Source organism: Myotis davidii, unplaced genomic scaffold (genome assembly GCF_000327345.1).
Source record: "Myotis davidii unplaced genomic scaffold, ASM32734v1 scaffold827, whole genome shotgun sequence".
Classification (NCBI taxonomy): domain Eukaryota; kingdom Metazoa; phylum Chordata; class Mammalia; order Chiroptera; family Vespertilionidae; genus Myotis; species Myotis davidii.
Window position 1 is genome coordinate 1,663,516 of NW_006297815.1, and position 16,508 is coordinate 1,680,023.

Sequence of the window (16,508 nt, forward strand, 5' to 3'; positions counted from 1 at the left end):
CTTCCTGAGGCGGCTAGCAGAACTGGCTAGAAAGACTCCCCCCTGCCCCGACCTGGAGCCCTCACTGCCATCCCAGGGTACCGAGGGGAAGGGGAAAGAGGGAAGAAAGGAGAGAGATCTTGCTTCCCGTCCTGAATAGGAACCCACGGGGACGCAAGAGGGAAAGGCAGATTCCGCAAAGTAGGGCTGACAATCTCCGGGGGAGGCACGCTCCATTCTGGGGTTGGATCTCGGGCAGCTTTGGGGGAGGGGGCCCGGATTGCACCAAGTGCCCTCTTAAGGAGACACCGCAGCCCGGACGGGGCCGTCATGTGGCTCCAGCCCCTCATAAGTACCTAACCCTTATCTTTCAGCCGGAAGTCCCATAGAGAGGGACTGCAGCAGACTGTGCCCTCCCCCTGCCCCCCACGACACCAGTCAACACTCTGCGCCAGGACGCCAGGGTCCCTTATGGGGGAAAGGAGCCCTCCTTCCGCCCGTCGAGCTCCACGTCAGCCCATTCTAGCTCTTCCATGGCCTTCCCACCGCCTTCCCCGCTCGGTTAACCTACGTCTGCCTCCCGGTCGGTGGGCAATGGCAACCCCTCGGCCCTCGGCCCCCAGCCCGGCCCCAGGCGGAGCGCATTCCAACACCTCGGACAGCGCCTGGCGCATTCCAATGGAACAAGGCTGCAGGCCGCCCGGGGTGCCCACCGCCCCGGTCATTCCCAGCCTCTTCTCTGAAGGAGGCGGCCCCCACTCTGCCTCTAACCCCAGAGCTGCCTCCTCTCCTCGCCGCCCCCTCCCTCGCCGCCCCCGGGCCGCTGCTTACCGGGGTTGGCTCCTCCATCGCCGTCCTCGCAGTCCGTCAGGTTGTTTAGCATGGTGGCAGCGCCGCGCCGGGCCCGGGGATGGCTGCGCCGCCTCGCCCGCGCCCCTCTGCCTGCCTTCTCCGCTCTCTCGCTCGCTCTAGCTCTCGCTCGCCCTCCGCTCCACGGAGGAAGAAGCTGCAGTGCCCGCCCGCCCGGCGCACACACACTCGCACACGGACACACGCTCACACCCGCGCGCGCCCCCTCTCAGCGGCGGCGCTGCTCACCTCATCCCGTATGCAGGAGGCGTGAGCCACTGGCGGGGTTTGGGGGGGAGGGAGCGCGGGAGGGGGGCAGAAGAGGGGAGGGCAGAGCTGGCCTGGGGGCTCTAAAACTGAGGGCTTGCATGGGTGGGATAGAGAGGGTGCTGCAGGGGACAGGGGCCTCGCCTCCCTGCAGCAGACACAGCTCAGCCCGCCCCCCACTCTCGGGCGCAGGCGGGGCCGGCACGTGGGCAGGTGCCATCCCGCGCCCTAAAAATAACGGCAGGGAACTAGGTCGCGGCCGTGGGGAAGCGGCCCCGCAGCGGCTGCCTGGCTGGGGGGTCTGGGGCGACCCCTAGGGGGAAGATGAGATGCCAAGGGTGGGGCACCAGGGACTACGGGTCCCTGGAGAGCCTGTCTGCAAAGCTGGGGAGGCCAGGCCGGAAGAGGGGTGGGGAAACAGACCCTTTCCCATCTCGCTGTTCCGGAGGTTAGCTGAGGATGTGGAAAGGCCAGAGGCCGTAACTGAAGCCCTGTGCTGCCCCCATGGGGGGGACTCGGGCTCTACCTGGCCATCCAGCTGTAAGACTGGGGGAGTGGAGCCTGAGGAGTTGCAATGAACCCTCTCACTGTGCTTGGCTGACAAGAGTCATAGCATCTCACCCCCAAGACAAATCCCTGGCGCCCACAGACAGGGGCCCTCTGACTGTGCAGTGACCCTGGGAAGGAGACATGGTGGAGAGGAGAGAACGCAGCAGTGAGGTTCTAGGGAGCATAGCTCCCCACCAGGGAGGTGCGGGCCCTAGGGAAGGCAGGCCAGCCAGAGGTGGGCCAGGGACAGCGTGGGGGAGGGGGAATGAGGCCGCCTGTCGGTTGGGACCAGATTTTCTCCCGGGGCAGGAGCGTCTAATCCCCTAATCCAGGATTGCTTTCTGAGGATTCCAGAGCTGACAGGCCGTCTGTGCTCCTCTCCCTCACCTGACACAGGTCCCCTAGAAGCTTGTCCTGGGACCCCTCAGCACCCTAGATCCAGGCTGGAGCCTGTGGTGGAGACATCTCAGAAAGCAGCATCGGAAGCTTGGACCCTCTGAGTCTCTGGAAGATCTAAACATCAAAGGGTGAGAACAGACGGAGGGGAAGTGACTTTCAGACTCACCCTGGCTAGCCACCAACACTAGCCCTCTAAGTTCCAGAAGAGCTCTGGGGTTGGAAGGGGTGGCATCTATCATCTTATCTAATGCATGGCTTTCATTTTGCAGATGAGACAGTTAAGGCCCAAAGAGGAGAAATAAATGGCTGTGTGTGGACACAGTGCAGTGAATGGCAGAAGGCGGTCTAGGAGCCAGGTTGCTTTATTCCAGTTTAGGACTCTGCTCCTCAGCACAGCCTCTTTTTAAGCTGCCCTGCCTCCGATAGAAAGGACCTCTGATCCTTGGCTTCTAACAAAGACACAGGGACTGGGTCTGAGCTACGCTTTCTCCCTTTCCTTGTGCTCGGATTTCCGAGTCACCAGACTGGAGTGCCCTCCTGCCTTGCGAGTGAAGGTGGACCCAGAAGACCGTCAGGTCTTCTCTTAGACCTTCCTAAAAGCCATCCATGTGACTGCCTGGAGACCTGACTCTAGGATGTGACCTTCAGAACCATGGACAGGGCCCGCGGTTCAGATTCCCCTGTACCCATTTGTCCGTGGTGGTTTCACCTTCAGTCAGCCAGAGTCTTCCGCAGCTGACTGAAAGGGGACTCTGAGGGATCCACCAATAAGGTATCAGAGCCACTGGGTTCTGTGGATGCTGGAAGGGCTCTAGGGTGAAGAGCTAGCTATTCAGACAGGTGTGAAAATTGGACTTGGCTTTCCCAGAGGAAAAAAAATACCCCCCCAAAATTAAATAAGTTTGAACTGGTGACAGGGGTTAAAAGGAGAGCAGTAGGGTAGGCTAGTGTTCAAGAGCTCCTAAGCACTCCACTACACACACCAGCAGCAGCAACAGCATTATGGTTTTGCACGACTCTGTAGAGACAGGTAACAGAGTAAAACAGGCAGTAGGCTTGCCTGGGATATGCTGTGAAATAAATTAAATGCTGAGATTTTTTTTTCAACAAACCCAGATCTGGGGTGGTCTCCTGGGGGTATTTCCCTTCATTTGTAGGCCAGAGCCTTCGCCACTCAGGTACTGCGCCCGTCCATGAGGGAAACCTAGATCCTAAGGGAGTACAGGTGAAGGTAGTAGGACTGACTCCTCTTCCCCTCGGTGTCCCGTATGTCCACCCTGACCACAGCTCCCATCTCATGAGGCATCTGGGAATCAGGAAATAATGCTGCCATCCTGTCTCCTGCCCCAAAATTCTGCATAGCCGTGGGCAAGACTAAGGTCCTCTCTCAGGGATTCAGTATCTCCATCTTGAAACTGAAAGGGTGAGGCTACATAATCCATGGAACTTCTTCCCTCTCTGAAAACTCCTAATGTTCTCTCCATTTATCTCAGACTAACATCATGGAGCCCAGACCAAGTGAAGTCGGAGTCCCAAGGGTAGACCCCAGACCTTCAATTCACGCACCCCACCTTTCAGGGAGACTGGTCCCTATTCTGGCCTCAGGCGAATGCTCTGCAGCGAGGCTTTGAGAAAACACATTGCAGGCATCTTGTGCACTGCCAGCTTGGCCTTGGCCAGATAACCAGCAAGATGTCCCTCAGCTCCGAGCCCAGGAATATGGCTGCCAGCTCAGCACCCCCTCCCCACCCAGAGCCCCAGGAAGATCTAGCTAGAGGGGAACCCTCTCAGGAAAGCACACAAGATGCAGAGCTGAGCAGGGTCCTATTTTTGAATTCTGAGTCTCTAAAACTGATTCCCTCTCCCACCTTATACTTCTCAGAGAGAAAAAGATTCAGAGAAGCTGCCTCCTAAGTATCAGGATTGAGACTTGTATAATTTACCTTTTATCACTCCCCATTTATGGGGAAGTTGGTTTAGAAATGGAAAGATGCAATTTTCTTCATGGGGTGAACTTGTGGCAGATCGGGGCTAGTATCCAGATTCCTGATCTCCAGTCCAGAGCTCCGTCCACTGAACCAGAATTGGAGGAAGCTGGAGCCACCTGATTGGTTCCTCCTTCCATGGGAGGGAGACATAGTGTTCCTCCTCATGACTCAATCCCTATCCATCCTTATCCCCATATCATTACCCCAGGACCTAACCCACCCACCCCCAGTTCTGACCTCATGGAGCCAAAGCCCTGAACTCCCTCCTTCACTCTTCTCTCCCCACCTGCAATCCCCATTCTCCAGACCCAAAACCCTCGCAGTGAATTGATGAGTCCAGCGCACAGCACACCCCACACACAGGGCTCGCTGCAGAGCATGTCAACCACCATCGTCTCCGTGGCAACCAGGGGCTTAATTAACAGGCTGCAGCCCCATCACCATGACAATGGCACCCCAACAGTCCCCCATTCCCCTACAGATTCAGACCATCTTCCCTCTTTCTCAATCTGGACCCCCTTCTCACTGTACCCACCCCCCACCCCTATCCCACCTGGAGAGCTGAGGCCCGAAGATCTCTCTGGTTCATTGAGAAGAGGGGAGGGGAGATGAGGGGGATGAGAGAGAGAGAAAGGAGAAAGAGAGAGAGAGGCCTGTCACTATGGCAACTGCAGCCACGTTCATAACCAGTTTGTTGCCATGGAGATTCCCAGGGCTCACCTTGGGCTGAGGTACTGGGCAGTGAGGTTCTGAGCCCTGGCTTAAGGATGGGGTGACTGGAGAACTCCTTGGACAGTGTGGAGATCTATAGATCTGATATATACAGCAATAATCCAGTGTCATTCTTCCCAATTTATAGGCAGTCTGAAACATGAGGTGTGGGTATGGGAAAAGCAGAGAACGTCACCCTTTCAGATCATCAAGGATCTTAGCCTGTTTGTGGCTAGAAAGACCCTCATAAAGTTTCTGGGTCAACTCCTTTACACTATGGATGGGGGAATTGGGGTCCAGAGAGGGGAAGCAAGGCCAGCCACAGAACCTGAGCTAGAGTGTGGGTGGGCTACATTGTGATCTTGCTCTATCCCCCTAGCATCAGTTGGCTCTCTCTCACTCCATGGGACACATCCCAATTCCTGTTAGTCTTAGCCCAGGCCCAGGGCTCTTTCTACTACCCTGCCTTCCTCCTTGATAACTAAGGCACAGCAGGGAGTGGTATAAAGGGATGAGGGAGTAGTTCAGAGTTGTTACAACTGATCAGGTCCACTTCCATCCAGCCAACTCGCCGTCCATCTTCCCATGGTACAGATGAGACAACTGAGGCATGGGGGCTACAGTGCAGGGTTACTGGTAGATTCGAGACTCAGCCTCTGACTTGCTCTTTCACCCCTGTATGTCATGTTCCCACCTGTACTGACCCCCTGGCAGCAGGAAGCACCTCCAGGAACAAACTCCACTCCCTTAGTCCAGAATGAAAGGCAATGCTCATATGCAAGTGACCTGCAAACCCTCCCCTAAGCCTTCCCCCGCCTTACACGTGCTGTCACCACTCCTTGTGGGCCTGGGTGGGGACAGGAGGTGGGGAGAGTACCTCCCTGGGGCCAGAGGGCGGCACAGGAACAGCTGTGGGAAAGGTACCATCAGATGTTTGGTCTCCCTAGGGAGCCCTTATCCACTTTCCCAGGCGGCGACCTATCGGTACTGGCCCTAGAGCAGCTGGTTTGGTTCAGTGAATAGAGCACTGGCCTGCAGACTGAAGGGTCTCAGGTTCGATTCCCAGTCAGGGCACATGCCCTGGCTGTGGGCTCGATCCCCAGTTTGGGGCATGCAGGAGGCAGCCAGTCAATAATTCCCTCTCATCATTGATGCCTCTTTCTCTCTTTCTCCCTCTCCCTTTCTCTCTGAAATTAATAAAAATATATTTTTTAAAAAATAGAAGAAGAAGAAGAAAGGAGGAGGTACTGGAGGCTATTACGGGTCCTTCACCCAAATCATTCTCCAGATGGAACTTCCAGTAAACTCAGCACAAGTACCCACCCCACAGATAGACACAGAAATACACACATCAACATGCCCACCAACACTCTGTCATATAGTGACACACATAAGTACTGACTCATTGACCACCCCACAGGCCATTAGAGTTGGCACAGGATGCTGCTCCCTCAAGAAACACAAACACATAGACACACTGCCTCTGCCACAGGTACACAGCTTCCAGATTCAAACACAGTTTGCACAGACACCTGCACACCCAAAACTAAAAGCTGAGGTGAGAGAGAGGACCATCTTATTCTCAGGCCAGGGGGTGAGGAATGGGAGGGGAGGAGGCACGGGGAGGAGAAGCAGGAGCCTACAGCCTTTCCCCCTCTCAAATGATGAGCATTAAGTCACTGCCAAGTGCCAGCTTGTGGGTTCGGCACTCAGAACACAAAGATAAAACAATACGGTCCCTGCTTAATCATAAAAAAGAATGAAATCTTGACACTGATGACAACATGGATGAGGCTAGAGCAGGGGTGGGCAAACTTTTTGACTCGAGGGCCACAATGGGTTCTTAAGCTGGAACGGAGGGCTGGAACAAAAGCATGGATGGAGTGTTTGTGTGAACTAATATAAATTCAAAGTAAACATCATTACATAAAAGGGTACGGTCTTTTTTTTTTCTCAATAGTTTTATTCATTTCAAACGGGCCGGATCCGGCCCGCGGGCCGTAGTTTGCCCACAGCTGGGCTAGAGGGTATTACGCTAAGTGATACAAGGTAGACAGAGAAAGATAAATATCGTATGATTTCACTTATATGTGAAATCCAAAAAAATAAAACAAATGAACCAACAAAACCAGACAGAAACAGACTCATAAATACAGAGAACAAACTGATGGTTACCAGAGGGGAGGAGGTGGAAGGATTGGTGAACAAAGTGAAGGGGATTAAGAGGTTCAAACTCCCAGTTACAAAATAAATAAGTGACCAGGATTAAATGCACAGCACAGGGAATATGGTCAGTAATATAATAACTTTGTATGTTGACAGATGGTTACTAGACTTATCACTGTGATCACTTTATAAATCACATTATGTTGTATACCTGAAACTAACATAATATTGTATGTCAACTATACTGCAAAAATAAATAATAAATACATGAAATAAAAATAATAAAAACAAATTTTTAGAAAAGGATATGATCCCTGACCTTGAGATGCAGGAGACACACAAGTAAGTAACCTCCATCCACTAGGACATGTGCTCTAATGATGCAGTGGCTGGGCAGAAGTGGAATGACTGCCTCCGCTTCGAAGGCAAGGAAAGTGAAAAAGTTTTTCAGAAATTAAATGAGCTATAACTTACAGGGTGAGTAGGCGTTTCCCTGGCTACTGGAGGTGGAGAGCTGAACATAGACAGTATACCAGGAGTCCAGGAGGGAAATGTTTGAATGACGGTTTGGCCTTTATCCTAAAGCAATGGGGAGCATGTTGGAGTGGAGTTAGGATAGGATTGGAGGTAGGCAGACCAGGGAGGAGGCTATGGTGGTGGCCATGTGACAGATGATGAGGTTATGGACTAGGGTGATGTGGACAGGAGGAGAGATGTGGTCAGATTCAGGAGTTTTGGAGGTAGAGTAGTCAAGACGTGAGGACCCCCTCATTGGAAAGAAAAAAGGAGTCATTGAGAATGGCTCCTGAAGTTCTGGCTTTTATCTGGAAGGATGATAAGGCTATTTATGAAAATTAGAAAGCAGACAGAAAGACTATGGAAAAGATGAAGAGTGGAAAGAGTCCAAGAAATCTGAGTGGCCACTTCCAGTAAGCTTTTGGTTCATGGACGGGAGCCCTGTGAAACTCTATGTCTCAGTTTGGTTGGTCATCTATACAATGAGGGGATTCGCCAAAGAAACCCCTGAAGTATCCTTCTAGGCTAGGGTTTGGGGTGCTTCGTTTTGCTGGAGTGAGGGTGAGCTCACCTGCAGCTCAGCAGCGACCCCTGGCGGCCGTGGGAGGCTCTTCCTTCTCCCGCCGCGGAGCCCCTCCAGGCTGATTTGCCACGTTCCTTCCAGACCCGAATGGCACAGAGCCAGGGAAGGAACCCCGACAAGGACCCCCTGCGGAGTGTGTGCATCCAGGATTCTTCACCGAAGGCTAGCAGGATCCTGCCCCTCCTCTCTCTTCTATACCCGGCCTGTGACTTCCATTACAAGACTACTGCCCTGGGCCCTCGAAGAAGACGCCCCCAATCCCTCCTGCACTGGCTCCACCCAACCCTTCTGGCCCTGGAGTCCTCACAGCATCCTCCCAGGATCTGGCTGTCCGGGGTCCAAACTAACTTCTCTTTCTCCCATCCCCTTCCTGGGCTACCCAGTGCTGTCCACGATGCCTCCGAAGACGGGAGGATCTGCCAGGCAACAATGACCGAGGGACCCAGCACCTGCCTCAGGGACCCATGATTCATTTTCCCTCCCATCCCCAACGCTACCCCCACCCCCACCCCCAACTGACCTCTCTCCTACGTCCTGGCCCAACCCCTTTCCCTCTGGCTCCGCCCTTATCTAGCCCCAAACCCAGCTAGTCCTACCTCCTCCCATTGGCTCGGTACCCAACCCTTAATCACACCGCCCTCCGCCTTCCCTGGTTTCACCTTCCCCCGTCTGGTCCCGCCTCCTATCCGGAAAGACCTCGCCCCTTGAGTGCCCAGCAGCCCAGTCCCCTAGACGCAACCCCTTCATCACAAGGTTCGCCCCTTTGCCTCAGGCTCCCCTCTCTTCCCGTGGCCACGCCCACCTCGATCTGGCCCCTCCCTTCACCATTTCCCCTCTCACTTCCCTCCATCCCTAGGTCTCAGCTCCTCTCCCCCTCGGGCTTTCGCTGTGAACCCCTGCCCCTGACAACAGAAGACCCGCCCACCGCGGCCCCGCCCCTTATCTCGCCACGCCCCCTTCTTCAGGCCCCGCCCCTGCGGCCTCTACCTTTGGCGTCTTCCCCTGAGAGGTGGCGGCTATCGGCGGCCGGATGCCTGTGGGGCTCTCGGTCAGGGGTCCCCGCGTGCCCCCCGGGAGGCAGCGAGGTGACGGTGAACCTGCGGCTCATGGTGCTGACAGGGGCCGGGCGGCCGCGATGCGGCCCGGATCGCACAAGTGGCCGCAGCCTGGCTCCAGGAGGCAGAAAGAGCGGATCCCCCCAACCCCCGCCGGACGCGGCGCCGCGCGGGGTCCTAGTGCCCGCTGTGCTGCCTACTTCAGACATTTTTGGTTGTCACAACGGAAGAGAGGGTGGTGCTGGCATTTGGGGGTAGAAGCACCTGTCACCATCTAGGCTCGTACTAAGGCTGTCTGGTCGTGAGCCACAGGTTTACCACGAGTCCTCTGCATAGCAGCCCACTCCACGTTGAGGCCCCGGTGTGGGGAGGAGGACTGACTCTGAATGGGTCTGGCATCTGTCCATGGGTCCTGCTGCCTACTGGAGGAGGACACCAAAGGTTTTACAACCCCGCACACGGAACTGTCTGGCCCGAGGCAGTGCCAAAGTTGAGATTCTTTGTACCAGAACAAGGAGTTCAAGAGATTCCTAGGTCTTAGGACTGACCAGGTTTTAGGTATGATTGAGGGCAAAGGATGTCTTTTACTCAGGTGGGGAAGCATGTGTGGAAGATGGAGCCCAAGAGTTCAGTTGGGCCTATTAGGTTGAGCACCTGTTTGTCATGTAAGGATCACACAGAGTCAGCAGTTGAACATACAAGTCTGGAGCTTGGGGGAGAGGCTAAGGCTGGGGAAAGAATGTTGGAGATGCTACTTGGGGGGCTAGTCAAGATCCCAGGGGATGAGTGCGCAGTGAGAAGGAGCCCAAGGGTTGAGCACAAGGGCACACTATCATTTAGAGCAGCGGTTCTCAACCTGTGGGTCGCGACCCCTTTGGGGGTCAAACGACCCTTTCACAGGGGTCGCCTAAGACCATCGGAAAACACATATAATTACATATTGTTTTTGTGATTAATTGCTATGCTTTATGTTCAATTTGTAACCATGAAAATACATCCTGCATATTAGATATTTACATTACGATTCATAACAGTAGCAAAATTACAGTTATGAAGTAGCAACGAAAATACTTTATGGTTGGGGGTCACCACAACATGAGGAACTGTATTAAAGGGTCGTGGCATTAGGAAGATTGAGAACCACTGATTTAGAGATTGGGAAGAGGAAAATCCAACCAATAAGGTGAGAGGAGAAACAGAAGGAAGAAGGCCGAGAGACCAAGTGAAGAAAATTTTCAGGAAGAAGGGCTTGATTGACTGTGTCAAAGAACCTGAAAGATGGTTTAGGATGGGCTCCCTGTTGCATCTGGCGACAGCAGTGGTTCTCAACCTTGGCTGCACATTAGAATCACCTGGGAATCTTTTCAAAATCCTGATTTCTGAGCCTCATCCTCCGGAAATTCTGTTTCTTTGTTATGGGGTGGGGCCACAACATTAGTAACAAAGAAACAGAATTTCCCGAGGATGAGGCCCAGAAATCAGGATTTTAAAAAGATTCCCAGGTGATTCTAATGTGCAGCCAAGGTTGAGAACCAGTGAGCTACAGGAAGATGGTAAGTGACTTTGAAGAGGGTGATTTCCGGGGTGTGGTGGGCCCTCTGTAGTGGGAGCCAGGCTGGAAGTAGTTGAGAGATTGGGAGTTGAGGAAGTGGAGACTGTGAGTAGAAATCCACGCTTTGAGGAAGTTCTATTATGGATGGGGATGAGGAATAGAGAAATGGAACAGTCTCTAGAGAGAGTCAGGGATCCAGAGGAATTTTAAACAAGCCATAATAAGGAATGTGTATCTCAATGGAAGTGGGTCATTCCTGAACAAGAAATGGATGTTAGAAGAGAGGACCTCCACCCAGAGGGGAGAAGTCCTCTGACCCCCTCCTTAAACTCCCATTTGAACCTCAGGTCCAGAAGATGATCAAATTGATCAAGCCCATTACCTCCGCTCATCTGCCCCATCCTCAGTCAAGTCCCTATGTCATCCTTTAAGGTCAAGTGCATACTCCTCAACCTGGCATTTAGACCTTCTCTTATCTAGTCCAGACCACCATTCCTATCTGTCATTCCAGAATCTTCTCTACTCCCCTCTCATCCACCTGCTAAAACCACACATTCAAGTTCTGAGCCATTTGTAGTTCCTCAACACTGCCTGCTTTTCTCTTCTCCCAGCGTTTGCACCAAGAGCACACAATTACCGCTCACCAGCTACGAGACCAGGTAAGCTGTGCCTCAGTTTCCTCATTTGTAAAATGGGTGGGGGTGCTGACAATAACAACAATACCTATAAGATAAGAGTAGTACCTGTCTCCTAGGTTTAATTTAAGGATTAGCTGTGTTAACACACAGAAAACACATGGAACGGGATCTGGCATATAGTCAGATGTACCAGGGGTAGCTACTACAGTGGGGCCTTGACTTACGAGTTTAATTCGTTCCGAGACCGAGCTCATTAAGGAGCTCATTAACTCAAATTACTCTGTCAACTCAATGCAAAAAATCGGCCGAGAGACAGCTGGTATCTCAAAAAACTCGTTAGTCAGGACACTCGTAAGTCAAGGCCCCACTGTATTGCCAAATGGAAGAGGGTCTGCCCACCAAACACACAGCAGAGCCAAACACTAAATACCGATTTTTGCAGTAGAAAAAAATAAAAGCAACTTATTGGCATCAAGCCAGGAGAACAGCAAACTAGCGCTCAAAATCCAAACTCCTTGATGGCTTTAAAAACCCAAAGGTTTTTAAAGGCAAAGATTGAGCACTGGGGTTTAGGGGTCATGGGTGAAGCTGATTGGCTAGCTCTTGTGCAAGCTTCAGCAGTTTCCCTTCGTCTGATTAATTTAGTTTCTACGTCCTCTTGTCTGGTGTCTTTGTCACTGTAGTCAGGTGATCTAACCAGGTTGCAGAATCAAGATTCTGCAAAATATTTCATAATTGTGCATCAGTAATGTTATCTTTAAAGCAAAAGGCTAAACATCTCATGACCTTTGTCATTGTTTAAGTTGTTTTGTGCTTAACTAGCTACATTAATCCATGATCTCAAGCAAATTGTGCTTTTAAACATTTTTTCCTGAAACTTGCTTTCCAGGCAGGTCTCTAGGAATAACTAACATTTTCTTAATCTTTGACTATTAGCTACATGACAACCAAAGCAATTGAAACACTTAGTTAAAGCCTCTATTATCTAACACCTAAACATGTTTACTGTTAACTGTCAGTTTCACTACCATCCGGCATATAATCCATATTTTATTTATCCACTGCCTTACCCCTGGGTACTTAGGTTGTTGCCTGTACAAATAATGCTGCACTCAACATCCTTCTAGGTGTTGTTGTGTGGGAGGGTTAGAGAGCAGGCTCGTTTAGGTTCTTGGTAAATAACTCTCCTAGAAGACAGTCCTACTTTTCCAAGAAGCTCTTGTTCATTCTTCCAGATTCAGCACAAGTTCAGATGTCATCTTGGCTGGGCAACATGCCCTGACTTTAAGCATAACGCGCACAATCACACACACACACACACACACACACAATCTTTAGGATAACGGGTCACACACTGCACACTCTCCAAGTGTGATCCCATCCCTACCGGCCACAGAATCACTCTTATAACTAACTTAGACTCTTTGGGGGCAGACCCTGGTGTCTGCGTGTTAAGCAAGTTCTAATGGTACCCGTGTGCACCCCAAAGTTTGAGGATCCTGAGGGGCCCTTGAGGACAGAAATATAGCCCGTTTCATCTTTCTATCCCCAGTGCCCAGCACAGGGCCTGGCTCATGTAAGGCCTCACTCAATAAATGTTTTATGAACAATTGGCCATGTCCTCGCTGTAAAACAGGAATAATCACATTATACTTTCCTAATAGGAAGAATTGAATATGTTAATATTTATGAAGTGCTTAGAACATTGTCTGGCACATAGTAACCACTCCCTTGGTTACATACATACATGCATATGTTCTTGCATGCACACATACATACAAAAATAAACCTCAAGGTTAGAGAATCCAAGTTTATTAAACACATTCCAACAAAAAAAGGAAGGTGGGACAAGAGGGCCCAGCCCACCTCCACTCATCCTTTGTCCTTCAGAACAGACCCACCGGTTTGTATCCAGCAAACTGGCTCTTTCTCCATCAAGGTGGGGACCCACACTGCAGTGCTGAAGCAGGAGGGGGCGCCCTAGGTCTCAGGGCACTGCAGGAGATCATAGGTCACATAGCCCACTTCATCCACCTGGTTCACCTCATTCTGGGAATTCACACGCCAGTAGAAGCGGTCCTGGCAGAAGTAAGCTTCATCTGCAGAGGAGAGGCAGGTACAAGAGGGGTGATTCCAAACCTCCCACATATACATAACAGAAACAAAAGCAAGATCTTAACAATCATCCCTCCTGTCCTCTCTAGATCTTTCCAAGGTGTTCATATCACACCTTCATCTCCCCCACAGAGATACTGGAGGGCACAGACCCTGATGTCCAAAGCACTGGCACAGAGCGTAGCACACAGTAGGTGCTCAGGACCACTCATTCAACATTCATTCATTCAACAAATCCTTCCATTCATTTATTCATTCAACAAATATTTATCATGCCAAGTACTGTTAGAAGCACTGAGGAGCCCCACCAGCATGGCTCAGCAGTTGAGCATTGACCGATGAACCGGGAGATCATGGCTCGATTCTCTGTCAGGGCACATGCCTGGGTTGTGGGCTTGATCCCCAGTGTGGGGCGTGCAAGTGGCAGAGGATCGATGATTCTCTCTAATCATTGATGTTCTATATCTCTCTCCCTCTCTCTCCTTCCCTTTCTGAAATCAATTTTTTTTAAAAAAATTTTAAAGAAGCACTGAGGATAGAGCAGAGAAAAGCTGCAGGCATGATCTCAGTTCTTTGGGTGCTTACACTCTAGTGCAGTGATTTTCACCCACTGTGCCACAAGATTTTTTAAAACAGGCAATTCCTGACTATTTAGCCGGGGGCACTGACCTCTTTTCCCTTAGACTGGCATATTAAAAAATGACAACAGCTATCACAACAATAGCTGTCCGGTGTGAATGAATCAAAATTATACCTATTGTTTTTTGTCAAATTAGCAAAAATATATTTTTTTTGGTGTGCTGCAGAATTTCAGTAATTAGTTTATGTGTGCCATGAGATGAAAAAGGTTGAAAATCGCTGCTCTAGTGGGGTAAGACAGATGAGTAACAAGCAACGGTGTAAATAAATGAGATTGGTTTTGAAAGTGGAAAGGAAACAAAAGCAAGTAAGTGAATAGGTAATGAGGGTCAGAGAGGCCTCTTTGAAAAGGTGGCTCTAGCGCTGAGACCTGAAGGGTAAGAGGGAGGCAGCACAGTGACAATCTGGGAAAAAACCTTCCAGGCAGAGGGAACAACTGGCACAAAAGCCCCAAGCGAGGACCGACCTTGATGTGTTCAAAGAGCAGCCAGACGGCCAGTGTGGGTGGAGTGAGCAGAGGGAATGACAGAAGTAGTGGGAGGGGTGAGGAGTGAGGGGTCTGATCATGTTAGCTCCTTTGACCTTGGACGAGGAGTCACTCCCAAACTATTGTCTCCATTCCTAACCACTCCCTACTCCCAGAGAATAACCGTTTTGGACAACCAGGATGGCTTGGAGTGGGGTGTTTGCAAAGGAGATAGTGAACGTAAATATTTCAGCAATAAAACCAACAGCACTTGTCAACTGATTGGATGTGAGAGGTGAAAAAGAGAAAGCAAGTATAATTCCAGCTAGCCTCCCAGTTTTCCAGACGGGGAAACCGAGGCTCTGACGGTAGCAGTGACTTGCCCAAAGACACACAGCTATGAATCGCCTTGTGTATCACTATATTCCTGGTGGCAGCACGGGATCTGTCACATTCTAGGAACTTTGACAAATACTGTATTAATAATGCATGCGCCTTCATGCAAACCATGTGTCCTGCACTGTTGGGCAAAGAGCTTGCAGCTGGGAAGGCAGGAAACCAGGATCCCAGTCCTGGTTGCGCCCCTGTATGATCTGGGGAAGGTCCCTGCCTCTCTAACTGCCGTGGGGACATTTGCCTCAATCGCCAGGGCCTTGTCCTTTCTCGCTCAGAAGCTCACCAGGCTCTAGCATGGGAAGAGGTGTCTCAGAGAGGGACCCCCCCCCCGCCCCCAGCCCCGCCTGCAGCCATCACCTCGGTACTGGAAGACGTCGTGCATGTTCAAGGGCACCCCGGGGAACATCTGGTCCACAGGGCTGGCACTCTTGGGATCTACCATCTGCGACTTGGCGTCAAACCTGCAGGAAGGCGGAGAGGAGACAGGTGCTGAGCGGACGGCCAGGCGGGTGGCGCCCGGGCTCCCCCTGCCGGCGGCCCTCGCGGGCAGCCATCACCTCGGTACTGGAAGACGTCGTGCATGTTCAAGGGCACCCCGGGGAACATCTGGTCCACAGGGCTGGCACTCTTGGGATCTACCATCTGCGACTTGGCGTCAAACCTGCAGGAAGGCGGAGAGGAGACAGGTGCTGAGCGGACGGCCAGGCGGGTGGCGCCCGGGCTCCCCCTGCCGGCGGCCCTCGCGGCGCTCACCTCCAGAAGTTCTGTCTGCTGAACAGCAGCACCTTCCCCGCGCCGCGTGGGAGGGCCCCGGTGACTTCGGCCACCTCCGGGCCGAAGCCCAGCTTGTCCAGACGCCTCGGACCTAGCACCGACGCGCCCGTGTAGACCCACACTTGGCGCCCTGCAGGAGAGAAGGTCACATCAGCCTGGGGGCAGGGAGGAGGCACACATTCTCCTTAAGTGTCAGAAGGGAAAACCCAGCGAGCTCTTTCGGAGCCTGGCGCGCCCGCAGTCTCTCTGCCCGCAAGCAGAGCCGCTCGGTACGATCGTGCAGGGTTCCGTGAAGCCGGGAGCTGGAACTCAGCCCCTGCTAAACCGCACCCGCCAGGAGGGGGCGCGTCTCCTTAAATCCGCACATGCCCTGCTACGGGTAACCCCGGCTCTCTCTGTCCTCCTAGATTGCGAGGATGGCGAGGAGGGAAGGAGAGAGGAGGAAACTAACCAGCGAAGAAGAACATCTTCTTGGTTAGCGGCTCCTCAAAGGCGGAATCCAGCTTGGGAGGTAGCGCAGGCCACGTGTCCCTGATACGGAAGGGGCCCTGCACCCGGCGCCCCTGGGCCTCAGAGAATCGCCAGTACCTCCTGGGAACATGAAAAGGGACCGGCAGGGCAATGAACCTTGAACCAAAGTCCAGTGGGCGGGGGCGGGGACGGGGGTCGGGGGGAGGTTCCTTCTCCAAACCCGCTCCCTCACTGCGCATCCCTACACCTCACCCGTCCTTGAACAAATGCAGGTAACCCCCCATCTCTGCGATGGCGTCGAAGATGTCCACGTTGCAAACATTCTCCGCTGGATCCAAAGACGCTGTAGGGGCCACAGAAGGGCCAGCAGTGGGGGCACGGGAGGGGGTATCCGT

At 52.4% G+C, this 16,508-nt stretch overlaps 2 protein-coding genes across 3 annotated transcripts in view; both read right to left on the minus strand.

The window, feature by feature from the left end:
* SLC12A5 (solute carrier family 12 (potassium/chloride transporter), member 5) overlaps positions 1–9,200 on the minus strand; it is a 36,161-nt gene extending 26,961 nt beyond the window's left edge. Inside the window, exon 1 of one of the 2 annotated variants that reach the window (XM_006773536.2) lies at positions 8,995–9,200. In XM_006773536.2, coding sequence (XP_006773599.1) covers positions 8,995–9,115 — 121 coding nt within the window. In that variant the 5' untranslated portion in view covers positions 9,116–9,200. Of the gene's footprint in view, positions 1–810; positions 1,336–8,994 lie in introns of those variants that run through there. The other variant, XM_006773537.2, reaches the window with a different exon arrangement.
* Positions 9,201–13,048: 3,848 nt separating this feature from the next.
* Positions 13,049–16,508, minus strand: part of MMP9 (matrix metallopeptidase 9) — a 7,743-nt gene continuing 4,283 nt past the window's right edge. The window contains exons 11-15 of the mRNA XM_015570376.1: positions 16,366–16,492; positions 16,094–16,233; positions 15,622–15,772; positions 15,426–15,529; positions 13,049–13,351 (exon numbers count right to left, since the gene is read on the minus strand). Coding sequence (XP_015425862.1) covers positions 13,233–13,351; positions 15,426–15,529; positions 15,622–15,772; positions 16,094–16,233; positions 16,366–16,492 — 641 coding nt within the window. The 3' untranslated portion in view covers positions 13,049–13,232. The remainder of the gene's footprint in view (positions 13,352–15,425; positions 15,530–15,621; positions 15,773–16,093; positions 16,234–16,365; positions 16,493–16,508) is intronic.